At 32.4% G+C, this 24,961-nt stretch overlaps 1 protein-coding gene across 1 annotated transcript in view; it reads right to left on the reverse strand.

The window, feature by feature from the left end:
* Window positions 1-3,745: 3,745 nt before the first annotated feature.
* LOC134685602 (RNA cytidine acetyltransferase-like) overlaps window positions 3,746-24,961 on the reverse strand; it is a 43,496-nt gene continuing 22,280 nt past the window's right edge. The window contains exons 19-27 of the mRNA XM_063545506.1: window positions 17,554-17,687; window positions 15,698-15,746; window positions 15,136-15,238; window positions 14,344-14,451; window positions 10,402-10,574; window positions 9,459-9,578; window positions 8,874-8,972; window positions 6,593-6,750; window positions 3,746-3,868 (exon numbers count right to left, since the gene is read on the reverse strand). Coding sequence (XP_063401576.1) covers window positions 3,772-3,868; window positions 6,593-6,750; window positions 8,874-8,972; window positions 9,459-9,578; window positions 10,402-10,574; window positions 14,344-14,451; window positions 15,136-15,238; window positions 15,698-15,746; window positions 17,554-17,687 — 1,041 coding nt within the window. The 3' untranslated portion in view covers window positions 3,746-3,771. The remainder of the gene's footprint in view (window positions 3,869-6,592; window positions 6,751-8,873; window positions 8,973-9,458; window positions 9,579-10,401; window positions 10,575-14,343; window positions 14,452-15,135; window positions 15,239-15,697; window positions 15,747-17,553; window positions 17,688-24,961) is intronic.

The raw sequence follows: 24,961 nt of genomic DNA on the forward strand, positions 1-24,961 counted from the left end.
TCAACGCCGCAATGCACCTAAGCAAAAACGAATATCATGAATACAAAAATTACCATAGCACAATAACATAGTGGCAGATGTATAAACACCGAATAAAACCAAAAGGATGTTACCCCAAATGGAATAAACAGTACGGTTAAAAAGATACAAAAACAAATAAAAAGTAAAAAAGACACTGTAACACGTTATCAAGATGAAAAACAGCACCAATACCTAGAATCTATATGTCAAGACATCATGAAAAGTTTGTGTGCAGTTAAATAAGTATCAACAAGGTCTTGGTATCTTTCGATGAAATTCTTTGACATAAACCTGGTTCATCAACTGTTTGCTCACACACTGTTATTTGATGAGACTGTTATTAAAGTGAGAGGGTTAGCGCTATAAAACCAGGTTTAATCCACCATTTTCTACATTTGAAAATGCCTGTACCAAGTCAGGAATATGACAGTTCTTGTCCATTCGTTTTTGATGCGTTTTGTTTTTTGATTTTGCCATGTGATTATGGACTTTCCAAATTGATTTTCCTCGGAGTTCAGTATTTTTGTGATTTTACTTTTTATAAGTTGTTATAAAGCCGAGTAGCAGCTGAAATCTCTTGAATACTGTATGAATGGGAAATGCGAGTGTAAATGTGTCATCTTTTACACGTCATAGTACTAAATAATGTGATATTCATTTATTTTCGTGGTTTTAATGAAAACTTGCATGTTCGTTAATATTTAATTCAGTAGTTTTTGCAGAAGTCTGCCGACAAGCCTATATGAACTTTTCCCGTTTGAATGGTTTTACACTAGTAATTTTGGGGCCCTTTATAGCTTGTTGTTCGGTGTGAGCCAAGGCTCCGTGTTGAAGGCCGTACTTTAACCTATAATGGTTTAATTTTTAAATTGTTATTTGGATGGAGAGTTGTCTCATTGGCACTCACACCACATCTTCCTATATCTATTTGTGATTCGTTGAACATTTAATTTCGTGATTAATCTGTACCAATGAAATCCACGAAAATTTCTATCAAACAAATATTAATGAATAAACAGTACATAAAATTCATACAAACCACTCCCACACGAACACCATTCGTATCAGCGTCATATAGTTCTGCAAAGAACAGCAGTCCAAGACCGTAAGCTAAGACGTGACCTCATCTGTGGAACAGAATCATGGCTCAAAGGATAAAAACTAGGTGAAAACCATCATTAAAGACGCAATCAAATCATGCGAAATATTCCTAAATGATTATACCACCTATAAAAACGACAGAGGAACTATTGGTTGGGTGTGGTGGTTATATCAGTAGAACAGAACTAGCACACATCACAACAGTTATTTTCCAAACATCATTACACTGGATACTACCTGAAAGCTGATTCATTTAAAACAATCACGCCACTGACAATTACAGACCAGTCTGATTAACATTAGTACATTACAAACACTAAAGCATCTTATAAGCAAGCATATTTCAAACATCCTGAAAGCATAGCATATCAATATCACTTAACTATTCAGATCAAGCTATTCCTGAGAAACAGCATTTTTTCTGTTTGTAACTCTAAAATTGCAAAAGTGACAGCAGCAAAATTCAAATTCGATCTGTATTTTATGGATACAAGCATTGTGTATAAGTTTGATAAAATTTGATTGAGGCAAATTAAAGAAAGAGAACTGAAAACCCAGAAAATTTCCAGATGATCAGACTTTGGTAACTTTAAAGTAAATTATCAATAAATTAAAAGCAAACTAAATATAACTAGTATGTTATATACATATACACATTCATGAACTACAATCTGTCGATGCCTGTAACTTGGCATTGCATAAGGTCATGTTTTTCTTCGACTGTTTATGACGTCTTTACACTAAATCCATTGGATGTGTACTGATTGATAGTTTAAGTCTTAGATGCAGGATTTTCTATTTAGTTGTTTGCGGCTTTGAACTAGCTGCAAGATAACTGCGAAAACTCTCGGATCTGTTCCTAGTGTCTTTTTGTTGTCAGGATGTACAAGTACCCAGCAACGTCCAATTCTATTTTTGTCCTTCTGATGAGTTAAGCCTTTTCCAACTGATTTTTATAGTTCGTTCTTATGTTGTACTGTTATACCATTGTCCCAGGTTAGGGGTAGGGTTGGGATCCTGCTAAAATGTTTAACCCCGCCACATTATTTATGTATGTGCCTGTCCGAAGTCAGGAGCCTTTAGTTCAGTGGTTGTCGTTTGTTTGTGTTAAATATTTGTTTTTCGTTCAATTTAAAAAAAAAATAAGGCCATTAGTTTTCTCGTTTGAATTGTTTTACATTGTCATATCCGGGGCCTTTTATAGCTGACTATGCAGTATGGGCTTTGCTTATTGTTGAAGGCTGTACGGTGACCTATAGTTGTTAATGTCTGTGTCATTTTGGTCTCTTCTGGACAGTTGTCTCATTGCATTGGCATTCATACCACATCTTCTTTTTTATATTTGGGCAAACAGATAAACAAGGGTAACACTTAATGCCCCCTCCACTATGACAGCTGCATAAAAAGAAAAAGGTTTTCTATACAAAAGCAATCCAAAATGAACATAGGAATACAGTCTAAATAGCATGTCATAAAAGAACAGTTCCAATGTCTAACATGTTGAAGATATTTTGTCCATTCAAGAAACAAGGGTTATTACTAAAAAAAACACCATTTTTTGTTCTATATAAGACTTTTTTGTTTATATCTATTAGAAATCCATTTTCAGAGTAAATGCAATGTGACATCCATTATAATGCATATTTCCAAGGGACATAACTCTTTTAATAATTGATGAGTATTGATTTATCAACTTGTGCAAGACCAGATGTACAGAATACATTGTAATCAGAATGTAATCAAAAAGTAATCAGGATTACAGGGTATTTTGAAAAGTAATTGATTAAATTAAATTACATGTAATCAGATTTTTGGCTGATTAATGATTACACTGATTACTTGAGAAATTGTAATCAATTACAGCTGATTAACGATTACAATTACAATTACCCCAAGTCTGGTACAGATGGACCAATGGATGGAAGCCTGTTATTTCTATATTCTCCCTAATTGCCTTGCGCAGGGGACAAAAATCAACCTCATATTTCTTTAATGGGATAAGAATAATATTTTTAATCAATTTCTGACAAATTTGTATGAAATTATTTTGGCCTAATTTTTCAGATTCTTCAATATATGTTTAATTTTACAGTTACTATTTACTTTTGGTAGCAGAGACATGGTAAAATACCAGTCTGGTGATTCTGCAAATACAATTAAACATAATTCTTGGAGAGCTTGTACTGCTTATCTTGCTTATATATTATGACTAATGTACAATACTGACATCATGTCGATCTGCATCAAAACTACTTTGGTAATTATACCTGCATAGATAATGTTTCCTCTATTTTGAGGTTTTTTGAACTATAAAAATGTTTTCATATGGACTTAAAATTGCATGACATTGGCTTGATATGATCCAAGTTCATCTTACTGCACTATGTTATTTAAACTCAGGCAAATAACATAAGGGTTTTGATTTCATTTTAAGCTATCTTTACCTCAAAAATGTGATTTTTTTAAAATGGACCATTAGAACCAAATGGCATGAGATGACAGTAGACCAAGCAGTTTTTTTGGATGAGATTGGTTATGAGCTGGAATCTTTCCATTTCAATAACTGCATGATTATGATATCAAACATACATGTAAAAACAGCAACAAACTTTCAACAAATATGTGTGTTTTATAAATATCTATTTAAAATCAGTGTTTATGTTTCTTTTTGTCTTTTTTCTTTTTTGCACTAGTTGAAAATTCCTCCAATATATTTGATTCTGGTTTTCGCTTCTTTTCTTTGTTGCTGAAAAAATAAAGTCAGTAATTAGTACTAATATGCTTAAAATGTACTTAAATATTTAAGAAATAATTGATGCAAGCTATGCTTTATTGTAGTTTTAACATGGGTAGGCATTATATTTGTGATTATTTTTTCCCGAGCCTTAGTAAGGGTTAATTAACACGAATATAATGCTTAACCATGTTAAACTACAATAAAGTATAGCTTACGTCAATATTTTCGATTCTGATTAGGAAAATTAAGGTAATTTCTATGTCCAATTTGTATAAGTGAACAATGTTTGTATAGGCTCTTCCATGAACCTCCCTTTTTGGTTTGAAAACCAGCAAACGACTGGCAAAATGATTTTTCGAGGGAGGAGTTTTGAACTGCCAGATGAACGGTTGTGGTATTTAGGTCAAATATGTCAATTTCGAATTGCAACATGTTGCAGTCATGATAAATGGATTAGAAACAACATGTGAATCATTTAAGAGGTTGGAAGTGTTTTAAGTTTAATCAAAAAAATGCATGCTAATTTGATAAAATTCATTATTCTGCAGTAGTCAATATACACATGTGCAAACTACTTTTAATGGATTTAGAGCATGGCAGACCTGCCAACTATCCCGATTTTCGCAATATCATCCCGATTTTTACCCCTCAACCCGAATCCCGACATCGGGATCGTAAAATTAGTCAAAATCCCGATTTTCAACAAATATACCCGAAAAATTATTGTTTACCGATTTTGAAGTTTTTCTGATCAATTTTAAAAAATCAATCATTTTACCTGGGGACATATTATGACAAGTTAATGACCCTACGCTAATCAACAGTCACAACAGGTGTCATAATTAGTGGTTGTATGTAATCAGATTACCTAATGGGTTGTAACAGTCCTCAAAATTAATTTGTATACACAAATTTGGTCAAACAGCCTTTCAATTTTAATCAATTTATCATACAAGCATAATTTGCAACATTTGCTGTAGTTCCACAGCAAAATCATAATTAATTGAAAGATGAGAACTGTAAAGAACTCTCAAGAAAACATCGTTTATCTTGAAATTTGTTTAATTTTTGAAACCAGACATCGTGTGTTTGTTGATTTAAAATCAACGTGCGTTTGTTGATTTAAAATCGACGCCATTTTGTATACACTTCTACTGTGTTACTGTATAAGCCTCCGCCGGTAAGAGCACCTCTGAATACAAAGAAAGATAACTCAAATTTTATCCATTTTCTCATTGATACTGATAAGACCATAAGTAAGACTAAATCATAATCTGTCTTCATCCTTCTTACTTTAGGACATGTAGTTTTAGGTGTTTTGAGTCAAGGTTCATAGATGAGAAGGTCTTTGGAGGGGGGAAAGGGGGGTCTCTACTTTGAATCCTTTTTTTTTAATGCCATTTTCTCTATTCCTCAGTTATTTTGTCAATTTTATAATTTAATAGTACAAGAATCATGCAAATAAAAGAATTCAAGGGCTTCAAGCTCATCATTAGTATACCAAAAGAAAAAAGAAGAGAACTTAAGACTATTTTAGGAGTAAAAAACAATGCTCACAGAAAAGTCGCTAAAATTGTAACCCTTAAAAATCATGTTTCGCGCTAAATCCCCCATAGAGATTTTCAAAAGTTGGCAGGTCTGGCATGGGTTTATTCACAAAGCAAATGACACTCGTCATATTAGAATACTGTGAAAGTACTTTAATTCGTGGGTATCAATTTTCGTGGTTTGAGAAATATTTACATATTCGTGGGTTTTTAAATTCGTGGATTTTAGTTTTCTTAACAAAAAGTTGAAAAATTAAATCCTTTAGAAACGTTATAAAGGTTACAAATAATCTGGATTGAAGGAAATTGCAAAGTAAACATTCACCCATATAAATCCTAGTGATACACTACTTAACCCATGATAAAGTGATCAAGAGATTAAAGACCATCAAAGGTGTTAATTAGGCCATTAACATGTCACCTAAAGAAACAGTAACATAAACAAATGCTATAAATATATCTTGAATTGTCAAATAATTCTTATAAAAAATCAAGCCCAGCATGAAATTATTATTTCCCATATGTACGAGAACTATAAGGATATAAAATGAACACTTTATATTCATACATGTACTAGCATATCAATACCGGAAATCTGACGTTCATCGATCAAAATATTTTTAATGAGAGTTAAAGGATAAAAACTTGTACAGTTTAGGTTATTAAAGATTACATGGGTTTAATCCTGCATGCGGTTGTAGTTCTAAAAAATCTGCTGCTGCTATTAAAGCATTCTCAGATTTGGCTTTACTCAATGTAGTCTCTAGATCATATCAGTAGTTTAACCTACCGATGGGGATTTTTCCATGTCTTGATTTGGACAAAGGTTGTTTTATTTAGTTGGACACTTAAATTCGTGGATAAAGTCATCCACGAAAAACCACGAAAATTGGTACCCCACGAATAAAAGTACTTTCATAGTATTTAATAATCCCCTGATCTTATGGAATCATGTATGAATGTGTAAAATCAAGCACCAAATATCAAATGCACATAAATGATAAAATGTTTCATTATCAAGTAAATGTTGAGCAGTAAAAGGTAAAAAAAACATATTTTTTGAATTACATTTAACGTCCAGGTTTTGTAAAAAGCTCAATATCAATTAATCATATATTATTTTGCTAGATAGTCTCCTTAAAAGTAAGGACTCTCCATCTAAAACTATGCCTTGTATGTATATTACCTTTTAACACTAACTAATCCCTTCTTCTCATTGGACCCTGACAATGCTTTTTGCCAGTCATGTTCTGACCCTCTGATAGCATAATTTGTCAGATCTATCCCAGACAACACTGCTGCTTCCTGTCTCTGTTTCTGTAACACCTCATTGGCTGCCTCATTCTGGAATCAAAATCATATTTTTACATTTTAGAATGGATAAATTTGCAAACATAAACCTTTTTAAATGTCTGCTACTTGTTCAAATGTTAATGATATTACTAATTAAATTGTTCACTGAAATCGTAATTGCTTGATTATCACAAGTATTCTAGAAGCACTAAAGAAAAAAATACTTCAAACACAGACCTGCCAACTTTTGAAAATCTCCATGGGGGATTTAGCGCGCGACAAGATTTTTAAGGGTTACAATTTTAGTGACTTTTCTGTAAGCATTGTTTTTTACTCCTAAAATAGTCTAAGTTCTCTTCTTTTTTCTTTTGGTATACTAATGATGAGCTTATAGGCCTTGATTTCTTTTATTTGCATGATTCTTGTACTATTAAATTATAAAATTGACAAAATAACTGAGGAATAGAGAAAATGACATTAAAAATAAAGGATTCAAAGTAGAGACTTCCCCCCCCCCCTTCCAAAGATCTTCTCATCTATGAACCTTGACTCAAAACACCTAAAACTACATGTCCTACAGTAAGAAGTATGAAGACAGATTTTGATTTAGTCTTACTCATGGTCTTGTCAATATCAATGAGAAAATGGATAAAATTTGAGTTATCTTTCTTTGTATTCAGAGGTGCTCTTACCGGCAGAGGCTTATACAGTAACACAGTAGAAGTGTATACAAAATGGCGTCGATTTTAAATCACACACGATGTCTGATTTCAAAAATTAAACAAATTTCAAGATAAACGATGTTTTCTTGAGAGTTCTTTACAGTTCTCATCTTTCAATTAATTATGATTTTGCTGTGGAACTACAGCAAATGTTGCAAATTGTGCTTGAATGATAAATTGATTAAAATTGAAAGGCTGTTTGACCAAATTTGTTTTGAGGACTGTTACGACCCATTAGGTAATCTGATTACATACAACCACTAATCATAACACCTGTTGTGACTGTTGATTAGCGTAGGGTTATTAACTTGTCATAATATGTCCCCAGGTAAAATGATTGATTTTTTAAAACTGATCAGAAAAACTTCAAAATCCGTAAACAATAATTTTTTGGGTATATTTGTTGAAAATCGGGATTTTGACTAATTTTACGATCCCGATATCGGGATTCGGGTTGAGGGGTAAAAATCGGGATGATACCGCGAAAATCGGGATAGTTGGCAGGTCTGCAAACAGGAATTCCAAATAAGTTACTACCTAGCTGCTTTAATATATAATTAACTGTAATGAGAGGACATGAAAGTATTGGTTGGACTTCAAGTGGATAATATTAATAGAGTAAAAATATGCAAGTGTTCGGTAAACAGGAAATTGTCAAGTGATGAATCTGTAAACGCATCACATGGTATAGCTGACTTATATAAATCCTGAAACCAAATTTCAGAAATCCTTGTATTGTAGTTCCTGAGAAAAATGTGACGAAAATTTTCAACTTGGCTATCATGTGTAAAATCATACAAGTGTTCGGTAAACAGGAAGTTGTCAAGTGATGAATCTGAAAACACATCACACGGTATAGCTGACTTATATAAATCCTGAAAGCAAATTTCAGAAATCCTTGTATTGTAGTTCCTGAGAAAAATGTGACGAAAATTTTCAACTTGGCTATCATGTGTAAATTCATACAAGTGTTCGGTAAACAGGAATTTGTCAAGTGATGAATCTGAAAACGCATCACACAGTATAGCTGACTTATATAAATCCTGAAACCAAATTTCAGAAATCCTTGTATTGTAGTTCCTGAGAAAAATGTGACGAAAATTTTCAACTTGGCTATCATGTGTAAAATTATACAATTGTTCGGTAAACAGGAAGTTGTCAAATGATGAATCTGAAAACGCATCACACGGTATGGCTGACATATATAAATGTTGATACCAAATTACAGAAAGGGTGGATGTGTAGTTCCTGAGAAAAATGTGACGAAAGTTTCATGGGACAGACTGACTGACGGACGGACGGACTGACGGACTAAAGGACGGACCATTGACAGACAGAGGTAAAACAGTATACCCCCCCTTTTTTAAAGCGGGGGTATAAAAACACCCTCTATTAGTCTTATTATGTAAAATTTGCTACATGTAGGGAAATGGCACTATAACATATCCATACCAATTCTTCATCCATAGTTTGTTTGACAGGTTCTAATGTTATCTCCTTTCTAGCTACCATATCCTTTTCTACATCAGCTTCCAAAATCTCATTCAAATTCTGTAAAAACACCAACAGATCATTTTAATTTTACATTTACGCAATAGAACAAATGTATAAAAATCATTTTATTGAAAGTTTTATTCGGACAGCTATACTTATGAATTACTGTTTCGTAAAATAGATGAATCAAATATAAGAGGAATAGAAAACTCCAATTTTAAATTTATCAGGTGATTATTTTTAATTAAGGCAAAACATCTATTTTAATATTATGCAAGGCTAGGACGATATAAAAGTACATACATATCCACCCCAACTAAATTTATATTTGTACATTATGGAAATTATGCACTTTAAAATAGCAATCTGTGAAAATACAATTATTTTGCTTCAGTTTAATCCATTTTCATGTAAGTCTTGTCAATATTTTTTTTTTATTTGATGGTGACCAAATCATAAGACAAGCTTTTAAGAATGACCTTGAGTCTATTCAAGATGTTAATGAGTTCAGTAGAAAACATTAGAAATGTTTTGACTATTCACCTGTACAATTTTCCTAATTATTCTGTTAAACAATCCCAGTAACTGACTAGATGGCAAGTCCAACTCCTTTTCTAACTCGTCCACTGTTCTGTGCTGAAGTCCTAACCCTAACAACAGACCCTTTAATAAAGATAAAACAATAAAAATTGAAATTACACCCAAGTTTTTAATACTTTTTTGTAAAAATATTTCAATGTCCCACTGTTTTATCTCTACATTGCTTGTAAAGCATCATTTTAAGCATAACTATTAGAAGTTGTTGCAAATGTAAAAACATTTTTTTTATCTCTATTTTATCTTTCAATATTTAACAGCTGAATATGCAAGGGAAGATAACTCCAGTTTCAAATATAACTAAAAAAAATAAACATTGATGTTTTGAGAACAGATACAAAGATAGTGATTCATACACAATGCACACCATTTTTTAAAAACCTTTAAGCCAGCTAAAATATAATTTTGATTGCATAGAATCATTTTCAAAACAGTGTGGTCCTGGCCATTGATTGACGACCTAAATTATCCCATTGACTGGGACAGATTAGGTGAACGTTTGTCTGTAACGACCATTGCTCACTTCTTACTTATTATAGAATTTAAACTGTGGGGTCACCAAAGATTCTTAACGCCTTTAATAATAAAATAATTCGAAAAATTATTCAGGAATAACCTTTATGTTTTGATTTATATTATTGATATAAATCAACACATCGTATTATTCTGGATTCGTTTTTCGAATTGCTTTATTTAGGTGTTGAGAACCTTTGGTGACCCCACAGATTCAGTGTCTTTAACAAGTACATAGTGAGCAGTGATTGTTACCAACAAACGTTCACCTAATCTGTCCCAGTCAATGGGATGATTTAGGTCGTCAATCAATGGCCAGGACCACACTGTTTTGAATAGGATTCTAAATGCAATCTTTACTCCTATAATAACTTACAGACTGTACTACACTGAGGTGTGTATCAATTAGACCCAGAAAGAACAGTCGACTAATGGCTGGTAACAGGTCTATTACTAAGTGATAATCCACCATGTTTTGGGCATACAGCTCTAGACGTTTAACATCATACTTTGTAAAGTGAGCATCAAGTTCTGCCAAACTCATCTTTTCTGAAATAAATGAAATGATAATTAGGGCTATTCCATTTAAACATAGCTCAGCCCCAAGGAAAGCACCTGAAATTTCAAGGTACCCCCCATAGAAGTGATATTTTTCAAGTTCGGCAATGGTAGAGAAGTGTTTTTTCTGTTCCACCACCACCAATAGAAGTGGGGTTTTTTTTACATGCAGACACCTCCTACAGAAGCAATTTTTTTCTTTATAATTTACTACCACCAACAGAAACAAATTTAAAATTCTTAATTTTTTTTTGTTAAGGCAAAATTGGAGTGTATCAAAATTATTTTTTTTAATTTTGAGATGAGAAAGGTTTTTTTTACAACAATCACTGTCAGAAACCTTTTGCTGGGTATATCATGTTGTTTTGTTATATATACTGTATGTACCTATGTTTCTGGGATGTGGAATGTCATAATACACTGTCCGAATTGTGTGAAAATCCCCCTGAAATAACTTTTAGTTTACCCCCTTTAAAAATACCTCTGAAAAAAAAACTAGTCCAAACCTAAAAAGAATTTGGGCAGCACTTCCCCTAGGAAATTAGCTTTTTAAACCCAATTCCCCTATTTCAGGACCAAAAGTTTGGGATTGTCAGAGAAAGAAATTGAGAAGATGTGGGGCAGATTCATTTATAGGAACATGAACCAAACATCATCCCAAACCTACAGATAGACAAATATATTATATACACTGTACCTTGCAGGACACTTTCTTGTGTGTTACTTTCTGTAAGATTAAGAAATATTTTTTTCTCCGCGAAATGGTCACACTTTCTGCGTTGAACATTGAATAAGACGCGTTGTGTTGCCATGTTCAAACACTGGCAAACGAAAATATCTACTGCGCATGCTCCCACTTATATAATTAGCCAAGAAGATTCCACTTTCCAGTACATTCTAAAACTAAGCCTCAAGTTTAAAATTAGCGTTGTTTTTCTTCTGGGGCAATAAAAAGATTGAGGGACTTAGAATTATTTGTTTTCCTTCAGAAAAAACAGTCGGTAGGTATACAAATTTTTTTTTTTCCCCACATCAGCTTTAAAAACTTTTGAGTCGAGGGTCGGAAGGACGGTTGGTCGGGTGACCGGAAACACATTTTTTTTTAGGCCTTATCAAAATTTGCATTTATTTTTTTGAAACCAAATTGTCTGTAGATTGCTACTAACATACTTAGTCTGAAAATATATGGTTGCTAGGTACTTTTGTGTTAAAATAACAGATCTGAGAGCGTTGCAGGAAATTTACCAAAATTGGCATTTCACTTTTTAGCTCACCTTTCCTAAAGGCAACACAAGGAACTCTATAATATGACAATTATTTTCACTTCAGTATAATAATGGGTGTCCAATAAATATGAAGTAAATATTTTATTATTTATCATTTTGTTGCAACAAATGATACCTAAAAGGCCAAAATTTAAAAAAAAAATGTTTGTTTGCAGTAGACTGACTGAGCCGATTGAGAGCCTCCCTACTGTAAAATTTTTATTGAAAAAAATCGTAAATTTTTATGATTTCCGGATTTTTTTCGTTTCTTTTCCGTATCCGGTTGCCTTTTTCTCTTCTGGCCTAAGATCACAATTAATTCCCTTTGTTCGTGGTCTAGGAATATAGTTCCTAATTTTTATATGGGGTATTTCTTCCTAGGTAATATGTCTACTGTTATCTTTGAAATGTTTACTATTTAAGTGGTCCTCACAGTTGCATATATATTGAAATAAGTAAAACATGTGGAAAAAAAATATTGTTGAAAGTGAAAGTAGTGATTTGGCCAAAATGAAAGTAGGGTAGAAATTAGCCTTCGTCATTTATTCAAGATTCAAATCCTACCATTGGCATGTCAATACGGCTCTCAAAAGAAAAAGCACTGATGGATTGTCCTGGGACAAGCATATTTTATTGGAATAATAATGGTCTATAAGCAGTTAAATTTATTTCATGTTTGTGGCGGTGCAAATTTTTTAATTCACTTTGACTTTAATCAAAAAATGCATTGTATCCAAGGGGGAGAATAATTGTGTTCTGAGGCCTTCTACTTCGATCCGGGTCGCAAATGCGCTTTGAACATAAACCTGGATTCCTGCGTATACACGTGGTTTAAAGCGGTAAACTGATATGATGTCAGATGTTTTGGTTTGGCTGAAATTGTCAAACAAACGCAAAAATAACACAAATGATTCTCTCACCACTCATAAACCCCCCACCCCCCCGAGAAGCATTTTCATTCAAGCTAACAATATCCATGTAGAAATGCATTTTTTATTAATACACACACATGGATAGAAGCAATTTATTTCAGACAACAGCCAGGGATAGATTTTTTTTTTATTTGCCGTCCGTGGGTATGAGCTATATATGTTTAAATGGAATAGCCCTTATCAAATTTATGAAAATAATGTAAAAAATAAGGTATACTTTTACATTATCAATTTTTAATCAGAGCATAGCGAACCCAGCCCATATAACAATAAAATTTTAGGAGGTATATAATTACAATAATCATTCCCTAGTTTATAACCAAGGCTTCCAAAACGGTCATATATGCCGGTCATTTGTATAATGTCCGGTAAAAGACCGGCTGGGCAAAGCATGAAACGGTCATATACTTTTTAGTTTCAAAGGCTTTTTCGGTCATTTTAAAATATAAATTCACGATCTTTTTGACCCAACATTTTGCCTTTAACAGCCATACATTTCCGGTCATAAAAGTGACATGATGATTAATTACTATCAAAACAACCCCTACTTCAATACTTTCTAATTATAATCAAGGCTAATTAGTTGTTGGACAGCTGAAAACTACCTATTCAGGTGACAGGTAAACTATTTTCAGTTAGTACCGGACATCGTATAAATTAATCGGTCCATTCCCAATTATTTTCATACATTTCAGCAGCTTGTATCTAACTGATTTAAAATATATAATAAATACATTTATAAACATGATTTGATAAATCATTTAAAAACGTTTTAAATGAAAAATCGTCAGCACTACGTTGTATGAACAAGAACATGTGTGCGCATGTGCACAGGTAGGAAATTCAATTATACATCCTACATTTCTTCAAAAATGCTAAAAGTATCATTGATACCTGTATGTAACGTTCATTTCAAGTATTTTGTTGAAGAAATAACGTGGAAAGAGCTTCTTCGCTCAGTAGTTCTATGTTACGTACATGGATTTTACGTATCCGTTTATGGTCCATGTTTTACCATTGTCAAGTCAACATCCGGTTTTGAAAAATGTGACTTTAAAAACGAAAATAAAGTTCTAGACAACTTCATTTTGCACAAATAAAGAGTATAATGCAGATATGAGCACGCTGATGTGCACACTTTGAATGATGCAATGCCAATTTTAACAGTTTATGTCAGAACATCAAATTCATATCAAAGTAAAGTTTAATATCGATTTTAATTTAATGTCAATCATTGGGATGGCCATCTGATTACCATAATTACATTTTGTGACTTTGTCTTAGGAATTAAAATTTCGGTTCAGATATAAAATGTCCATCTGGCTCAGAAAAATTTTGGAAGCCCTGTTTATAACCCTAGATCAATTAAACCTAATAGAATGTATAGTAGTTTAGTGCTAAGGAACAAAACAATTAAACTTAACACTATATAAGGCAAAACACATTTTTTTCAAACAATAATTCAGCATAAAAACTATATCACCTGTTTATGTCTTAAAAGATCAACAAACAACATATTGTATGCTGGTAACTTTACATTTTTTTCTAGTATAAAAGTCTTACTTTTTCCTGTGGATTTGAAAGTTTTCTCCTGTAGAATATTCAGTGCCATAGAAGGTTTAAATGTCCTGAACTGGTAGGACAACAAAGACACAAATCTTCTGCGAAAATCTAAAGAAAAAATATACATTTTTAGAATATCTAATTGATGAATTTGAATATTATTCAAACAATGACTTATCAACACATTAATTCAGGGAAGAAGTGAAAGAGTGTTGCTCAGTTACAAATTGAAATTTTTTCTATATTCCTATTTTTGGATTTTTTAAATCTTTTTTCATTAGACTTTTTATTACTAAATCAAGAAGAGAAGGCTTTTTGTTTTGCTTTGATTGAACTTGATTGACGTCTAAACAACACATATTGTTTGTGATGATAAAAGATGGCTTTTTAAAGTTAAGGTGGTACCTAACACTACAGGGAGATAACTCTGTAAAATCAGCAGAACGTTTTAATGATGTTGTGTTGTTAAGGGAATATTAAGCTTCACAATGATCAAAATATGTCAAACTGCTATTTAACCAGTGTAATTTTTCTGATTAAACGGTTGGTTCATTTTTTTTGAAATTTTGAAATTTTTGTCACAGGGTCAAAGTAAATACTTTGTCAAAATTTTAAGAAAATTAAACGAGCCAAATTAATTTTGGTTAAGGTGTTGGGTACCACCTTAAGCGGCAAATTAAATACATATTTTATTGATTTGACAGGCTACCATGATCTAAACTTTAACCAACTCTGTTAGGTACTTAAATAACTAAAATAATTTGATCCACTAAACAATAATTTAATAATAACCTTTCCAGAAAGCCGCCAGCCATGGTTCACTTCTATCTTCAGGATTATCTTCTGTATGTAACATCTTCAACATTATACAGGAGTGTTCACCTGTTAGGTCATTCTAAAATACCACAAATAAAGTGCAGATATTTGACAAAACAATGGAATTACAATTCATTGCTCTAGTCTTGGAAACATATAATTCATTGATTTCAATGTGAAACTCATTATTTCACATTTTTGTTTATACCTTGCATCATGATTTTAGCACACCACACATCCAGTTTTATCAAATTGATAAGTTACTACATCTATCTTGTAAGGGCAAGAATAATAAAAAAAAAAAAGACTTTGTTTACACATTTTGAAGATCAGTCATTTCTCTTTTTTTTTTTTTGGTTAATTTGTGTTGATGGTTGCTATCTTTCTGACCTGTACGCCCATCTCCTCATATCAATTTAAGGATATGAAAGAACAAATACAATAAACTCAGAAATTGTCATAAGTATAACATTTCCTTTGTTAGATTGCAGAAACAGTAAAATTATAAAATTTTACTTTAAAAACAACAAATACTCACTGGAGTCTGACGAAGATACACTGGGGTAAATTTGGACTTCTTCCAAAATCTATAAAATAAAAAGAATAAAAACATCTTTGTTAAAACTCATCTTATTCAAAGGAAAGAAAAGCAAAATAGAGAGAACAGATCAGGGAAAAAATACACAATTAAGCAATTATACCTTTACATTGACTTTACAAATGGACCTCTGTTAACAAGGAAAACATTATATAAAGTCATTGTATTTTGGTAGCAACTATGGACCCGTGTTAAGAGAGAGTCATATCTCTTGCACGTTAAAGACACTCTTGTAGATTTCGAAAAAGAGTAGGCTAATGCCGCTACAAGACAGCACTCGCACCCGCAAAGTGGAAAGGGATTAATATAAGTTGTAAAACTTGTTTCCCAATCCACTATAAATAAATATGTTTAAACTAAACTAACTATTTACATGTCAGAGGTAAAATGTTAATATAAACTACTAAAACTTGATGTTCAGTGGGGGTTTGTTGATGTGGTTAATAAGTGTTTCCCATTTCTGGTTTCTTATATAGATTAGACCATTGGTTTTCCTGTTTGAATTATTTACGCTAGTCATTTTTGAGGCCTTTTATAGCTTGCTGTTTGGCCTATTACCTTCCACTGTAAAATTTATACCAAGGCTCTGTGTTGAAAGCTGTACTTTGACCTATAATGGTTTACTTTTACAAATTGTGACTTGGATGGAGAGTTGTCTCATTGGCACTCATACCACATCTTCTTTTATCTTTTAAATAATATTTTTGAGTGTGTCTACAAAACTGTACACAGATTTTATATATTCTGTCTATGTTTAAAGGGGCACTAGTTAAGAGATATGTAAAAAAAATTTTTTGTTCAATCAATAATGAAAGTGAAATAGTGAAATAACAATTCGCTTTTTGCAGCCAAAAAGGTTCAGTTTTGTCAAATTACACTAAGAAACATTGATAATTAGGTTTTCACTTGTAAGTGAATGAGTCGACCTCTTTAAATCCGTATTCATGTGAACTTCAATTTAACCCCTGGCTAGAGATTGACAACGCATGCATTGTATGTGTACTGGTTATTTAAAGAAAAAGAATGTCAACAATGAAAGTGAAACTACGGTAAATCATTTGATTACTAATTCGATGCACATTAAATCATTCTTATACGGTTAAAAGCAATGAGAAACATCTTTTTTTAATCTATAAAACAAAATCAAACTATAAAAATCCAATTGCACGTGTTGGTTTAATCTATTCATATCTTTATTATGTTAACATCCCTTATATGGTTATCCGAGGTCAAATCGATTGTTAATTAGATGTCGTCTGGACTAAAAAACACAAAACAAACCTATATTTTATCTACCCATGCTCTGTAAACTGTTAATTTTAGACTTTTGATAGTGTGGATAAATGTTTTACATTGTTATAAATCATTTATGAAAATTTGAGTCAAATCGGTGACCATGAATTTGACAGCTAGTGCCCCTATAAATTTTATTCACTACAAATATCAACATTAAGTTCTATAAAACCTTTTTTATCAACAGAAATTAAAATTATAATCAGTGTGTAAATGAAAAAATGCAGAGTTTATTCCAAACTTAAATCAAAGTTTGTTAACGTTCAACTTTTCAAATGTTGCATGTCAGTCACTGAAACCCTTTTAAATACAACTAATTCATTTTCTTGTGTTGGGTCCTAATCTTATTGATTAGAACACTCTCAGATAAAACTGCAAAGATATTATTTTTTGAGATCCTGATATTTAAATGGTGTATTATAGCTACTAATGACCTTTCTCATGCATGCTTTGGTAAAATGATAAGAGACTTCTACTCAACAAAGATTTAATTTAAACCTTACTTAAGTAATCCTGCTGTGAGACCAAATGACACACCAAGATAATCTAACTTCTCTGGTTTTCTCTCAGTCAGTTTCATGAGTAATGGCGGAAGATTTTTTCTTGGTGTCAATCTTTCATCAACTAAACTTACATCCTGTTAATAAAATAAACAAATATAAAAAAAGTAATTTTCAAAACTTCTTTTCAGTATTTAATACTGTCAGTGCAATACATGTATAATGAAGAGTAAACATGAAAAATTAACACACAAAGAGATCAAAGGAAAAATATGCAAAATAGCGATAACAAATATTATTCTCCTTCCCTACCTATAGATTATCGGGTTTTCTACACATTGATATCGTAAAATATCAGCCACTCTACACAATGTGAAACTTTTTAGCTCGTTCGCTTGGCTCACCCTCCAAAAAGGTTCACATTGTGGCAGCGCCTGATTTTTACGATATCAATGTGTAGAAAACCCGATAATCTATACTTATATTACAATATTTGTTCCTCCAGTAATAAAGGTTGTATAATATTTTCTCCAATAGAAACATATGTTATGGTGTTGTTCATCTTAAACTTTTGTGAGGCAGAACAAATTTACATTCATATATTCACTGAACTAATACACAATTTTATTTAAGTGACAGTTGAGGCCCTCCTCGGAGTGCGGAAGTTTCTCACTGCATTTCAGACCCATTGGTGGCCTTCGGCTGTTGTCTGCTCTTTGCTCAGGTTGTTTTTTCTTTGACATATTTCCCATTTCCATTCTTACTCTTATAGTTTGTTTCTATACAGTCCAATAAAAAAAACTATTTCGACTTTTGTGATAACAATAAACAACCAGATGCATACCTGCCAACTTTTGAAAATGCCCATGGGGGTTTTAGCGCGCGACAACAATTTCAAAGGTTAAAATTCTTTGCGACGACTAATTTGCGCATGCTGTTTTGTAGTCTAAAAAAAAGTGTCATATTTGTAAGATGAGTTAACATCCCTTTTTCTTAAGTTTATTTGCATGATTCTAATTATTATATCAGCAGAAAATATGGACATGTAGCTGTAAGACCAGGAATTATTTTCATGTGTAAGGATACTAAATAGTTGTTGACTTTTCCAATTTAAAATTATACATAAAGAAGGACCTTTATCAGGTTGGGAACAACACATAGGGATCCCCCTCAATGTTAGGACATTAAAAACCACTTTTTAAGTACAAATGAGCACACATTTATATTATTTGAAGAAACTTTCCCCAAAGAACTATACATCTTATGATCTATCTGGTATTATATGGTCAACACATGTCCAATAATTTGATATGTTCTTGGCCTTGTATCTTTTTTATTATTCAAAATAATAGGACTCTTCATTTAGAAAAGCTGTTCCAAATACAATGTCAGAATTTCCAATTTTTAAGTTAATAAATCTACATTTTTCTATTTTATTTTTTACCCCTTGACTAAGGGTAGTTCCTCATTTAAGGGATTCCTCATGTTGATGTGTGTGTGTGAGGGGGGGGGGGGGGGGGGGGTTCCATGTGAAAAATAATGAATAGTACATTATACTTTAAATGATTGAATACATAAATAAAATTATGTTACAGCAAGTGTACATGTAATGTCAATAAATTAGTGAATAAACTACTATTTATTATATTCATGGTAGTACTGCATCATTGAAGTTTGTCAATCAGCCATGCTTTTATTCTTATTCTGTGTAAGAACCTCCTTGCAGTTGAAAAATCATTTGCCATGTTCACGTTTTTACAAATTTTTCTGACAAACAAACAGAGAAATACACCACAAGTTCAATATCTAGCATGTTAAAACAATCTTGAGAGAAAACGTTTTTGATTGGCTGATTAATTTGATCTTGAGAAACACACAATTTGATTGGCTGAACACGATTTTCCTCCATTGGACACAGTTCAAAATCGGGAACAACAATATTTTTCGTGTAGATTTTCACCAAATCGTGTTTTAGCGGGTTTTTCAGGAACACGATCGAGCAATCGTGACAAAGGGTCAAAATCGTGTAGTACACGCCTAAATCGTGAAAGTTGGCAGGTATGCAGATGCTCCACAGGGCGTAGCTTTATACGACCGCAGAGGTTGAACCCTGAACGGTTGGGGCAAGTATGGACATAACATTCAAGCTGGATTCAGCTCTAAATTTGGATTGTGATTAAATAGTTGACACAGCATAGGTTTCTGACACAGAAAGAATGTGTTCTAATGAAATTAAATTTTTTGTTTTCTCTTAGAGCAATTCACTATGCTGTTGAATATTATTCCTCTCAAAAAAATGTTTGAAGAAATTTTCTTTTTATTTATGAAATTTCAAATGAGAAAATTGAACCCATTTTTTTTTATTACATCCCCCTTTCCCTTATTCCAAAACTAATCTCAATTAAAATTTCTAATGGAGTTTGCAACAATTACTACTCATTTAAATACATCGTAAAATATTAAGATGTAAAAAAACTGCTTGTTATCACTGAATGGTAAAGATTATTTTAATTTATCAGTTGGTAGTAAAAAGTGAATATACATTGTATATTGTATAAATAACAAAGATTTAAGTTGATTCTGGACAAAGAAAGATAACTCCAAATAAAAAAAATTCTTACAATTTAATATTTCTTGCTTACTATTCTGGACAATGAAAGATAACTCTAATTAAAAACAAATTTGCTATTTCACAATATTTTGCAATAAGATATTTCTTGCCATTGCGCAATACTGTGCAATTGAAAAGACTTGCTATTGCACAAAACTTAATATAATAATTTTAGATCCTGATTTGGACCAACTTGAAAACTGGGCCCATAATCAAAAATCTAAGTACATGTTTGGATTCAGCATATCAAAGAACCCCAAGATTTCAATTTTTGTTACAGCTATTAAATTAATGCTAGCAAGACAAATCTTTGTTTGACTTGCTTGCTTTGCTTGTATCAATGTTTGCTCAAGCATGTCAATTAAGATAGGCGGGGCTTCAGCTTGTATACATCATATTATTGGACGTTATGTTTGAAGTTAAGGACACTAAATTTTAAAACATCACAGGATGACAAATATAAAGCGCAATCGTAGAAATGGAAGCCAAATAAATTGTATTTGTGTTTTCTCGAAGATATGCTTTTTTATCATCCAACTGAAAAGACTGTCGTCAAGTACTTTAGAAAAACAAAATAGCTATTCGAACACACCTACTCTGATTATGTGATTCATTACATAGGTATTTCATTTGACCCATATATATCTAATCTTTTAGTACTGTGATTTTTTTATGTTATAAAGTCAACCTGTAGCTTTGCTATATAAAAATGATAGAATCTGAAGCGAGATGATGCATCAAATGTTCTTTCTTTGTACGTTTTTAAGACAAAATATTCATCTCAAACACACCCTAACATAAGAAGGTCCCACTCGATTTTCTCTTTTTGATACAATTGTTACCAATTTTTTGATTTTTTTTCTCGAGTCACATAATGGAAGGACAGACACGGAAATAACTAAACTTATAGATTGATATGTTCTCTGTCCGTATTAATTAAAAAAAAAAATAGAGGTTATGCATTTTCTTCAATCAACTTGATAGATAACCATGTCGTCGACTTGATATCTAATTGTTCTGCTTAACTATGTAATAGATAAATTGAAAACTTATTCAAATGGTTGGGTTTTTTTACAATAAAACACTTTGTATTTGAGAAGAAAATTGTTATTTTATTTGTTTCTATTCACTCTTAAAAAAATGTTTTACTATAGTAAACATTACAGAAAGCATTCATCGCCTTCTCTATAAACAAAGAATAATCAGTTTGAAGGTTTACAATCAAAAATTAATCCAAAGTGCGCAATGTTCAATAACAATAGACATAATAAATAAAAGGGATGAATTAAGTCATCCCCCCTTACTTAATTTATCACTTTTATTAGAAAATCAAGTGCACCTTCTAATGTTAGGGTGTGTTTGAGATGAATATTTTGTCTTCAAAACGTAAAAAGCAAGAATATTTGATATATCATCTCGCTTCAGATTCTATCATTTTTATATAGCAAAACTACAGGTTGACTTCATAACATAAAAAAAATCACAGTACTAAAAGATGAAATACCTATGTAATGAATCACAAAATCAGATTAGGTGTGTTCGAATAGCTTTTTTGTTTTACTAAAAGTACTTGACGACAGTCTTTTCAGTTGAATGATAAAAAATGCATATCTTTGAGAAAACACAAATACAATTTTTTTGGCTTCCATTTCTACGATTGGGCTTTATATTTGTCATCCTGTGATGTTTTAAAATTTAGTGTCCTTAACTTCAAACATAACGTCCAATAAAATTTAAGTATGATGTATACAAGCTGAAGCCCCGCCTATCTTAATTGCCATGCATGAGCAAACATTGATACAAGCAAAGCAAGCAAGTCAAACAAAGATTTGTCTTGCTAGCATTAATGTAATAGCTGTAAAATCAAACTAAGTTTAATTTTGGACCCTTTGGACTTTAATGTAGACCAATATGAAAACAAGACCAACTAGAGGCTCTAAAGAGCCTGTGTCGCTCACCTTGGTCTATGTGCATATTAAACAAAGGACACAAATGGATTCATGACAAAATTGTATTTTGGTGATGGTGATGTGTTTGAAGTTCTTACTTTACTGAACGATTTTGCTTCTTACAATTATATCTATCATGAACTTTGCCCATTAGTAACAGAGAACTATATTTGGTAAAAATTTACATAAATTTACCAAATTAATGAAAATTGTTAAAAATGACTATAAAGGGCAATAACTCCTTAAGGGGTCAATTGAACATTTAGGTCATGTTGACTTATTTGTAGATCTTACTTTGCTGAACATTATTGCTGTTTACAGTTTATTGCTATCTATAATAGTATTCAAGATAACCAAAAATGGCAAAATTTCTTTAAAAATTACCAATTGGAGGGCAGCAACCCAACAACCAGTTGTCCAATTCATCTGAAAAATTCAGGGCAGATAGATATTGACTTGATTAACAATTTAACTTCTTGTCAGATTTGCTCTAGATGCTTTGGTTTCATAGTTATAAGCAAAAAACTGCATTTAACCCCTATGTTCTATTTTTAGCCGTGGCAGCCATCTTGGTTGAATGGCCAGGTCATCGGACACATTTTTCAAACTAGATACCCCAAAGATGATTGTGGCCTAGTAGTTTCAGTGGAGATTTTGTAAAAGATTACTTAGATTTATGAAAAATGGTTAAAGATTGACTATAAAGGGCAATAACTCCTAAAGGGATCAACTGACCATTTTGGTCATGTTGACTTATTTGTAGATCTTACTTTGCTGAACATTATTGCTGTTTACAATTTATCTCTATCTATAATAATATTCAAGATAATAACCAAAAACAGCAAAATTTCCTCAAAATTACCAATTCAGGGGCAGCAACCCAACAACCGATTGACCGATTCATCTGAAAATTTTAGGGCAGATAGTTCTTGACCTGATAAACATTTTTATCCCATGTCAGATTTCCTCAAAATGCTTTGGTTTTTGAGTTATAAGCCAAAAACTGCATTTTACCCCTATGTTCTATTTTTAGCGGTGGTGGCCATCTTGGTTGGTTGACCAGGTCACGCCACACATTTTTTAAACTAGATACCCCAAAGATGATTGTGGCCAAGTTTGGATTAATTTGGCCCAGTAGTTTCAGAGGAGAAGATTTTTGTAAAAGATTACTTAGATTTACGAAAAATGGTTAAAAATTGACTATAAAGGGCAATAACTCCTAAACGGGTCAACTGACCATTTTGGTCATGTTGACTTATTTGTAGATCTTACTTTGCTGAACATTATTGCTGTTTACAGTTTATCTCTATCTATAATGATATTCAAGATAATAACCAAAAACAGCAAAATTTCCTCAAAATTACCAATTCAGGGGCAGCAACCCAACAACCGATTGACCGATTCATCTGAAAATTTTAGGGCAGATAGATCTTGACCTGATAAACATTTTTATCCCCTGTCAGATTTCCTCAAAATGCTTTGGTTTTTGAGTTATAAGCCAAAAACTGCATTTTACCCCTTTGTTCTATTTTTAGCCGTGGCGGCCATCTTGGTTGGTTGACCAGGTCACGCCACACATTTTTTAAACTAGATACCCCAAAGATGATTGTGGCCAAGTTTGGATTAATTTGGCCAAGTAGTTTCAGAGGAGAAGATTTTTGTAAAAGATTACTTTAATTAACGAAAAATGGTTAAAAATTGACTATAAAGGGCAATAACTCCAAAACGGGTCAACTGACCATTTTGGTCATGTTGACTTATTTGTAGATCTTACTTTGCTGAACATTATTGCTGTTTACAGTTTATCTCTAACTATAATAATATTCAAGATAATAACCAAAAACAGCAAAATTTCTTCAAAATTACCAATTCAGGGGCAGCAACCCAACAACCGATTGACCGATTCATCTGAAAATTTCAGGGCAGATAGATCTTGACCTGATTAACATTTTTACCTCATGTCAGATTTGCTCTAAATGCTTTGGTTTTTGAGTTATAAGCCAAAAACTGCATTTTACCCCTATGTTCTATTTTTAGCCGTGGCGGCCATCTTGGTTGGTTGACCGGGTCACGCCACACATTTTTTAAACTAGATACCCTAATGATGATTGTGGCCAAGTTTGGTTTGATTTGGCCCAGTAGTTTCAGAGGAGAAGATTTTTGTAAAAGTTAACAACGACGGACGACGACGGACGACGGACGCCAAGTGATGAGAAAAGCTCACTTGGCCCTTCGGGCCAGGTGAGCTAAAAATGAGGAATCTACATAACAGTTAGATTTGGCATATCAAAGAACCCCATTTATTCAATTTTTAATGAAATCAAACAAAGTTTAATTTTGGACCCCGATTTGGACCAACTTGAAAACTTGGCCGATAATCAAGAATCTAAGTACATTTTTAGATTCAGCATATCAAAGAACCCAACCGATTAATTTTTTGTCAAAATCAAACGAAGTTTAATTTTGGACCCTTTGGACCTTAATGTAGACCAATTTGAAAACGGGACCAAAAGTTAAAAATCTACATACACAGTTAGATTCGGCATATCAAAGAACCCCAATTATTCAATTTTGATGAAATCAAACAAAGTTTAATTTTGGACCTTTTGGGCCCCTTATTCCTAAACTGTTGGGACCAAAACTCCCAAAATCATTACCAACCTTCCTTTTATGGTCATAAACCTTGTGTTTAAATTTCATAGATTTCTATTTACTTATACTAAAGTTATGGTGCGAAAACCAAGAAAATGTTTATTTGGGTCCCTTTTTGGCCCTTAATTCCTAAACTGTTGGGACCTAAACTCCCAAAATCAATACCAACCTTCCTTTTGTGGTCATAAACATTGTGTTT

The sequence above is a fragment of the Mytilus trossulus genome, chromosome 9 (genome assembly GCF_036588685.1).
Source record: "Mytilus trossulus isolate FHL-02 chromosome 9, PNRI_Mtr1.1.1.hap1, whole genome shotgun sequence".
NCBI lineage: Eukaryota > Metazoa > Mollusca > Bivalvia > Mytilida > Mytilidae > Mytilus > Mytilus trossulus.